The 9,481-nt window shown below is 41.5% G+C and overlaps 1 protein-coding gene across 2 annotated transcripts in view; it reads right to left on the bottom strand.

Moving 5' to 3' along the window:
* Nucleotides 1-343: 343 nt before the first annotated feature.
* LOC123984384 (protein FAM53B-like) overlaps nucleotides 344-9,481 on the bottom strand; it is a 28,434-nt gene continuing 19,296 nt past the window's right edge. For both annotated transcript variants that reach the window (XM_046071238.1, XM_046071239.1), the window contains one exon: nucleotides 344-1,559. In XM_046071238.1, the coding sequence (XP_045927194.1) occupies nucleotides 1,203-1,559 (357 nt within the window). In that variant the 3' untranslated portion in view covers nucleotides 344-1,202. The remainder of the gene's footprint in view (nucleotides 1,560-9,481) is intronic.

Genomic DNA, 9,481 nt, shown 5'->3' with positions numbered 1-9,481 from the left:
GGTGGGCAAAATAAGGGCACTGCACAGATGTTTACTTAGCTTTCTGTTTTCATCAAGAGTTTAGGTAGCCTGCTAACTCATTTGCTCCGTAAACAAATGACATCAACAATGCATCTGTGGACATTCAAAACAATGAAGTTTGAATGAGTGAGCGTCAATAAAATGGTTCTGAAATGTGATACAGGAAGTGAGTGTGGGAGAGCGAGTATGACTTCTAAAGAGTATCTGGAAACTTTTGCAGCTTATTCAAACCTTTGATGTGTCAAAGTGAAATCTGTCTTTCACAGCAGTCTCGCTTAAAGTACAAAGCATTCAATAATACGCTGAAATTAAACCAGGCATATGAGTGCAGATTGTACATTTATTTCATGTCTATTCCGTTAGAACAAAGGCCTTGTTTTCTTTCTCCTTCACAAAAAAGCTAAAAAAAAATGTTACTTAGAAAAATATACATTGATATTAGAACTGAAAACTTGAATTTCAGCGTTGAATTCAAATATACAATTTGCATATTAAGAAACTATGAAAAAAGTCAGAAAAGGTGGCTTCGATTGAGGCCAGTTTCTTGACGAGAACAGGGAGCGCAAGCATTCAAAAGAAGGCACTATCATTTTCCAAACTCCTCATAAAGCTTATTGAGCATACATTCAGCAAAAAATTAAAATCAGATTTTCAAGTGTGCACAAAAGATGAAGAGGAAGGTCAAAGGTAAGTCTGTGAAAAGACACTTCTTCCTGTGGTTTACCCCTCCCTGTTTCACCCCATCCTTGACGCCCCCACTTTCTCTGAACAAAAAAAGTGTCAAGCTACATACAGGAGAGCCCAGCTACTGCTACAGTACTACAAATCTAAGGTTAGCTGACTTTGGAAAGGTCATCAGGTTGAAAAAACAGTGGGGGCTGGGTTTTTTTTAAGAATAACCCTCACTTTCCTACTCCTGAGTTAAGCTCAATACCCAATAAACAACTAAGTTCACTGCTTTTTGATTCAAACAGTAAGAATGTTCAAGGCAAATGCGTCAATAAGAAACCATCCGACGACATACTTAATCCTTTATCATCTATATCACTTTCCTTGTCTTTCCCTTTCAAAGTTAACAAAAAACCTCCTCTACCTTTTCTTCCCCCCACAGCCCTTCTTCTTGGTCATCTCTTGGTACATCAATGTCCAATACCTTTCTACAAAATTCTCCTGTAAAATGTTCAGTTCCTTTCAATCTGGTCAAGATCCAGCTCTCCCCCGAGCTGGAAAATGTCCCTCTGTGTCCCATGGTCACCCTTCCAGAGGGTGCGTTTACCGCCCACGATGCCCTCAAGAGTAGAACCGGGCCGTGAGTCCACGCTACAAGCAGAGTCGCTATCCAGCTCCTCGTAAGATGAATCCTCTTCCTCATCATCTTCTGCCACTTCCTGCCGTGACTCCAGACCCAGCTCGGGAACAGCAGTGAAGTCTGACTCTATTTGGCTGGAGGGTTCAAAGGTAGGAGGGGACAAGCTTGATTGGCAGCCATCGGTGGCGGAGAATCCGGGGCAGCTCAAGCTCTGAAAAGTCTGAAGTTTCTGAGGAGACAAAGAGAAAAAAGTGATGTTGGATTGTGCATCTGAGCTCATGTTCGCATTCTGGCTTCACTCTAATGGGCTATAAAAGTAGGAGGGTTTGTCGGGGGGGAATTCGAGCGCAGGGTTTTCCAGAATGTCAGTTTGAGATTGGGTTTCAGTTTGGGCAGCCAAAGGCTTACCCTTCAACGACATGTGAACATGTAAACAAGAGTACACGCATGAGCCAATGAGGAACATACACAAATGCTAAACCTTCAGCGTTGTTTTGGAAGAACACACAAAACATGGACACCACAAAATCTATCTTGTTTTTCTTTGTGCTCTGAGCCAATACATCCCTGTGGAAGCCACTGGCAAACCTGTAATAGTGGAGGACTTTTTTTGTTTAAGCCATTGTTATTCACAGTTATGATGTTTGATAGTTCCGCATTCTAGGGAGAATCTTTATGTGAACAACTGCCTGTGTTTTTGCACTCAACAATTGACCTTGAGCGATTTCATCCACAAAGGAGATGTTTCTTCTGTCCACTCTGAATTCCTCCCTGCAACAAAGAGCCATGCAGCGCAGTGAAAGGGTTAATGATCTCTGGAGTGCCCCAGCAGCAGATGTTGGAGGCATGGAGGTGAATAGAGATGAGGTTTTCTCTATAGAGCCTCGGCTTACATGACGGACACCTCTAATATTCCCCGGTGTGTTAGGACATTGCCTTTTCCTGTTACAATGAGTTGTGAGTCTCCCGCCCTTAAGTCTCACTTTAGTTGGCTCACTTTTTTCCCTGCCCTGATTTAGCACAGTCCAAAAAAAAAAACTACAGTGCAGGGTTTTGGCTGTCTGGGTTCAACACAGGCTCACTTTTGCTGGATTACTGTTAAATGTAAGCCACTCGAACACAGGAGACTTTATCTGCAAACACTTGGTGATCATGTGGGGAGTGACCTTTGCTGTAGTTACCCCATTGAAGTGGAAAAGGGGATTTCTGAGCCCTCACTCTCGCTGTTCAACCCCCAGTATTAGCCCGCTACTAATTATCACAGCAGACGAGGAGACGAAAGGAAGAGAGAAAGGAGGGGGACGGGCAGCTTCTCCACAATATGCTTTCTATAAAATCTACAGAGGCTGACTGGGATTTGGGTGGGTGTGGTGGTAGGTTGGGGGAGCAGGGTTGGATTTCTGCTGTGTACCCAGCTTTCCCTGTGTGGATTTTTTTCTTTTACTTGAGTATACCCCAAACCAGATGGAATATATCCAAACCCTATTCTCACACACACACACACAGGCTCTCTAACCTCATGCTGTCATGTCTCACTTAACCCACTGGCATAACCAGGAGTTTGGTTGGTTACTTTCTTAATCTAATAATTTACTGACTACTACTGTACTCCAGTAAGTTAGTAACACTTATATCCCGATATCCTGACTTTTAGTCATTAGTATCAAGTACCAAAACACTGGATACTACATTACCCAGAATGAAAAAAAGTAGAATGTGCCATTCCTGGCCAGATGCTCCGAACAAATAGGAGGCAGCGTTTTACCTTCTCCTCCCTCTCAGCCAGACTACTCTCTAAGCGATTTTGCTCCTCTGCGCTTATCTTTATAACAACATAAAAATAAAATTACATATTTATGTCTTTCTGGATTAGCAGGCGTGGCTTTTTCTGCAATAAAGTTAAAAGGATTGCCGCCTTGTGTGATGATCTGCTGCCTGTGTGTGTCTGCTGCTCTCTGTCACTCGAAATATACACAAAAGTATGTTATTCAGAAATGGGGCAGATTTTGATATTTCATCATGTGGGGGGGGGGATTGAAACTCCAACAGAACAGCGGGGAGAGGGCCCGAGAAATCAAAAGGGCTGGCAAGCGTGGGATGCATTTTTGATAATTTATCAGAATCAGATCATTTATAATTTATATTGTTTATTAGGTTGGCACAACATGAGTGTGCAATGTGTGATAACATTGTTCCATATTGAAGACGATATGACTTGTGGTAAATAAAAAAATATTGAAGTGTGCCATTTAGCAGCCAGGTTGTTTTAAAATTCACTACAGGATTAGAATTGAATATTTAAAAATATAACTAAATGTTGTTTTTTAGATCAGCAACATTAACGTTTACAACAGCAAAGTCACAATATAAACACAATAATATCTCACTGGAAACAAAAAAGAAAGAATGAAAAACTCCTACATCATTCAGTATCGGCCCTTCCTCCTGCCCTCCTCCTCCTCCTCCTCCTTCCTGCTGCTGCTGTAATTCACTGCCTACAGGTAAAGTTAACAGTGGTGGAGAGGAATGGCTGGTTTGTCTCAGCCAGCAGTTACGTTTACAACAATGTGCCAAATTTTAGGGTAGTGAAGAGTGGGGTGAGTTGAGCTAGTTTTTACTTGAGGAGTCTTTAAAGTGAGGACATGACAGTAATGTCTCCAAGTAAAATATCTATATATATTTTAAGATGTGGCTCATCCCTGGGAATGATCAATTTGGATCTAAAATAAATTGTTTTCTTGGCTCAACTTGCCCCATATGAGGGGTAAGTTGAGCCAAGGGAGAGGATGAGCCACATGGGCATCGGGGACATCAATGTCATTTCATGTGCAAACTCAAACACAAGATTCAATTGCACTTAGATAGTGAAACATTGCAGCTATGTCTCCTAGTTATTTCATATCAATGTATCGCTTTAAAGTCATCCTGTTTATCGTCATATCCCGTGCCACCTGATGACGATGATGAATAGACTTCACGTTTTTGTACCTCTCATACTACTCTGTCCAAACCCACAATAGGAGATGAAGCCTGTCTGTGTTCCATTTATAGAAGCATGAGATGATGGTTTCTGGTCCAAAATGCATAATGTCACACATCATTTCTGTGATGCATTAGAATGCAATGTCAAATTACAGCTAAATATCTGGTTCAACTTCCCCCAGGTCTTTTTGCTCAAATTACCCCATCCCTGCCATTGTAACAAATTTGTGTAGTTTAAGGGTAATGTCATGTTAACGGTATAGCCTCATATTGTAACTTCCTAAAGCACTAACACATACGTAAGATTTTCTCAAACCTGTCTATAAGTGTTCAGACAAGAATCAGGACACCTTAAATATATAAAAATCACTTTGAATGGCAAAAAACAGTTTTTTTATCTTAAATGTGCTTATCACTTATTCCATGGGCCTCTCTTCGTCACAGGGTAAGTAAAATGGATGACTCTTCAAAAATGTGTAGTCACCTGACCAATTTTGTCTATCACTAAACTTCCCCACAGGCTCAAATCACCCCGCTCTCCCTTGCTCTCCCACTTTTTCAACATTATATGCCCGAATGGCAGCTCTACTTTGTCTTGTCATGTTGGACTGAGGGCAGACAGTCGCTATCATATCCCGAGGCACAAACAGTATTACAACACAGGATGGGCCGGCTAGCTGGTTAGCATGCTAACTTTAGTAAATATCTCTGTAACACAATACACAGACATGAAGACAGAGTGGTTACTTCTTCACATTCTGTTGATAATGTACATTTTCAACTAAAATTCTGGCCTTTTTGTCCAAGTCCAAGCCAAGACTTTGACAAGATAATTCAAAGCCTCAGAGGAAATTATATTATAGTTGTCACAGAGTACTACTCCTCATGATGAACCTCATGTGTAAACTCAGTGGAGTACTCCTTTAAGTTTTCAGTTCTAGTTGATTTGGCAAGTGAGCTTTAATAGTACATATAACGTACATATGACACATGTATTTACCACTGGAGGCAGCAAACACCCCAAAAATGCAAAAGAAGCACACAGCCAAACAAACGTGGACGGCAACCGTTTTAAAAGAAGACAAAAGAAGTGAAACTCATGATTGAATGCGGTCTTCTGCATTACGTGAAATGAGCACATGCACTGGCTTTTGTCTTACATATTGCATCCAGTACATGCATGTATCATGCATCATGTGTACATAGTTTGAATCTTGAGAAATAAAGGTGGTCTCTGCTTATCTTTGTTTCACTATTAGCAAAGACAGAACGCAAATATACCGAAAAACTATTTCTGAAAAATGCTGGACAAACTGGGCTAAGATATACAGAAGATCTTAAGGATAATAACTGTATTCCATTCATGAAGGTCAGTGGTCAGTGGATGATGCTGTCAACTTCGGACTGCATCACATCCTGCAACACCTCGACTCCCCAGGGACATATGCTAGGATCCTGTTTGTGGACATCAGCTCGGCGTTCAACACCATCATCCCGGACATCCTCAGCACCAAACTCACCCAGCTCACTGTGCCAGCCTCCACCTGTCAGTGGATCACAGACTTCCTGACTGACAGGAGTCAGCAGGTGAGGCTGGGGAACATCACATCCAGCACCCGGTCTATCAGCACTGGCGCCCCCCAGGGGTGTGTGCTCTCCCCACTGCTCTTCTCCCTCTACACCAACAGCTGCACCTCAGGGGACACATCTGTCAAACTCCTGAAGTTCGCTGACGACACAACGGTCATCAGCCTCATCCGGGAGGTTGATCAGCTGGCTCTCTGGTGCGGTCAGAACAACCTGGAGCTTAACACGCTCAAAACTGCGGAGATGACCGTGGACTTCAGGAGGAGCCCCCCCAACTCTGTCCCCCATCACCATAATCAACAGCCCTATGTCTGCTGTGGAATCCTTCAGGTTTCTGGGTTCCACTATTTCTCAGGACCTGCAGTGGGAGCCCAACACTGACACCATCATAAAGAAGGCCCAGCAGAGGATGTACTTCCTGCGTCAGCTCAGGAAGCTCAACCTTCCTAAGGAGCTGCTGATCCAGTTCTACACAGCCATCATCTTGTCTGTTCTCTGCACCTCCATCACGGTCTGGTTTGGATCTGCCATCAAAAAGGACAAGGACAGACTACAACAGACAGTCAGGAATGGAGAAAAAAAATAATCGGTGCCAACCTGCCCTCCATTCAGGACTTATACATTTCCAGAGTCAGGAAACGGGCAGGAAACATCACTGCAGATTCATCTCAGCCCGGACACAACCTGTTCCAGCTCCTCCCCTCTGGTAGGCGCTACAGAGCACTGTACGCCAAAACCAACAGACACAGAAGCAGTTTCTTCCCACAAGCCATCACTCTGATGAACAGCTGATTTCTGACTCACAGTGTCAGGAACAATTCCTGTGCAATAACCCAGTAACTCTGCCTGTAATCAGCCACCTGTTTACTGGTTTTCTCTTATTATTTATTTATTCACCATTCTCTATTTCAGAGCTGTTCATACTATGTCATATTGTATATACTGTATACCAATACACCCACCTCAGGTCATAAGGTCATAGGTCTTATTTATTTTTTCCAGCATCCTTTGCACTATGCTCCATCACACTGTGTACATGTACCTGTATATCATATCCAGCTTCAACATGTACATAATGAGAATAGTTTACTCTTGCATCCTTTGCACTCTGATCACTGCACTATTTGTCAATATGTCTATATTGTTTTGTTCATAGTGTGTATATTAGTGTTGTCTATTCTGTAGTTTGTGTCTGATTTTAATTTAATTATTATTTTATTATTGTGTTATTGTATTATTGTATAAGTAAGCACATCGTGAGCAATGTACAATCCTGAGTCAAATTCCTCGTATGTGTACACATCCCATGCAATAAAACTGATTCTGATGAGAGCCTACTTTTTCCACATACATTATCCAAAACTATGCTCAACACAACCAAAAATTCCAGTTTAAATACATTATACACAGCATTTGGGAGCAGCCCAAGCACGAGCCAAGAGGTTAGGCAAATATCTTTCTGATAATTAGGGCAAACAACATCCTGCTAAGTACTATGGCAAACGTCCTGATGTGAACTTGACTAGAAACTTACATGCAGATAAGCACACATAGAGAAGTGTGTGTACACACACACACACACACACACGGGTGCTTCTACTCAATACTGAGCAAAGGGTCTGAATACTTATGACCATGTGATATTTCAGTTTCTTTTTTAATAAATTTGCAAAAATTTCTACATTTCTGTTTTTTTCTGTCAAGATGGGGTGCTGAGTGTACATTAATGAGAAATAAAATTAACTTTTTTGATTTTTGGAAAACAGCTGCAATGAAACAAAGAGTGAAAAATTTACACAACACACAGACACATACACAAGCATGCAGGTACTTTCCTATGTACAGATTCAAAATATGAGTAAATTTTTTTCGGTTAGCTTGGTGCTGAAAATAGGTCAGACAACATCAATAAAACATCCAGTTACACACTACTCTGAGGAAGACAGGCAAACAGACCTCCAACTTCAACAACTGTAAAATAAAAGAGAAGGCAGGGGTGCAAACAAATAGAGGACAACTTAGCTCATTCCTGACAGGCAGACAACATATTTGCACACCTTCGTATCAATTGTCTGTATTGCTGTTTGTGTGTGAACACCTTTGATTTGGTCTGATAATGTGTCTCGTATTCACTGTACCACCACAGAAGGAATGCATAGCAGATACGCGCAAATGCCTATACGGTAGCAATGGTAGAACAAGCAGCGGTGGGAATCTCTGAGATTCCCAGAGTTGTACATTCTGAGTCAGAGGGCTACAATGCGATGATAAAACAATTATCGATGCATGTTGATGCATCAAAATTTTTGATTTCTGTACATGATTTATTCTTTCCCCTTAATGTGAGACTACTTGCTACTTTTAAAACATAGTGTATATGTAACAATCTGTAATTTAAACAAAGTGATAAATTTCATTTCATTCTCTTTTACTATAATTAAGACAACTTGCATCAGTGGTGTAAATGCAAAAAAAATAAAATAATAATAAAGTAATAAAGTACTTTCTTCAGTGACACATCAGCCAAAATTCTTTCTGTGAGCGTTAAGGTACTCATATACTGGCATACTGTCAATGAGAAAACGAAATAAAATTTAAATAATCCGTAAAGATCCCTCGTAAGACTCCTTAATTATATTCCTGGTCCGTAGCGAATGTTAGTTTATACAGGGAAAACACAACAGACTGACTTTGACAAACGCCTGCTATCAGCTTTAATTTGGAATTCTCTATGATGTACAGTATATGCCAGTGTGGTCACAATTAAATTTCCGATCTGACATAATATTTCAAGAAAGAATTGCGAGACATCTACGGATGGATTACCCCCTCATCTCAAACAAGCAGAGGCAATACGAGCCGGCTCTCGTGAACAATGGGAGCCCCTCCATTAACTGTTATTTTTTATATACTACTAGGATAGTTATTTTTGACACATTACACTTTTAACCATCAATATGACAGAATATTTCAAAGTCTTGCAGATGAAGAATCTTCCATATTTATTTATTGCAACAAATAAGAATGCAACTTAGACAGTGACATGCAGAAGTGGTACTAAATGAAGAGCAGTTTCGGAGTCGAAAGAGCCGGCTCTAGGGAAGCAATGGAGCCATAACATCCGGCTCCCCGAAAAGAGTGATCCCATCACTACGTGTGACTGCACACTGGTGTTTGGGGATGCTTTACAGAGTACCTTCGGGACAAGTCCCAACATGTCATTATACATGGCAAGCACCGCACCTTAAGGCGCCCACCTAGGTGTTCCCATAAGCCTGCCGGGCTTGACGCTCAGCTATGATCACCATGTCTGCCAACCTAGGAATGGAGAAGGATGAACAGAGGAGGGGACGAGCAGAGCAGCTCGATTTTGGGCCAGCCAGAAAATATTAATAAAGAGGAGAGAGGAGTTTTCTGCCAGCTTCCCTGCAGAAATAATACCCCTTTTCTTCACCCTGCTATTTCTCTCCTGTGTGCACAGGCACCCGCACACACATTCAAACATTCGCGCAACACGCCCCCTTTTACCACCTCTTCTGCTAACACAGCTAAGTCAAAGATAGCTTGTTATTTTTCTTCAAA

The sequence above is a fragment of the Micropterus dolomieu genome, linkage group LG15 (assembly GCF_021292245.1).
Source record: "Micropterus dolomieu isolate WLL.071019.BEF.003 ecotype Adirondacks linkage group LG15, ASM2129224v1, whole genome shotgun sequence".
Classification (NCBI taxonomy): domain Eukaryota; kingdom Metazoa; phylum Chordata; class Actinopteri; order Centrarchiformes; family Centrarchidae; genus Micropterus; species Micropterus dolomieu.
This window is presented reverse-complemented; position numbering and strand designations above follow the sequence as displayed.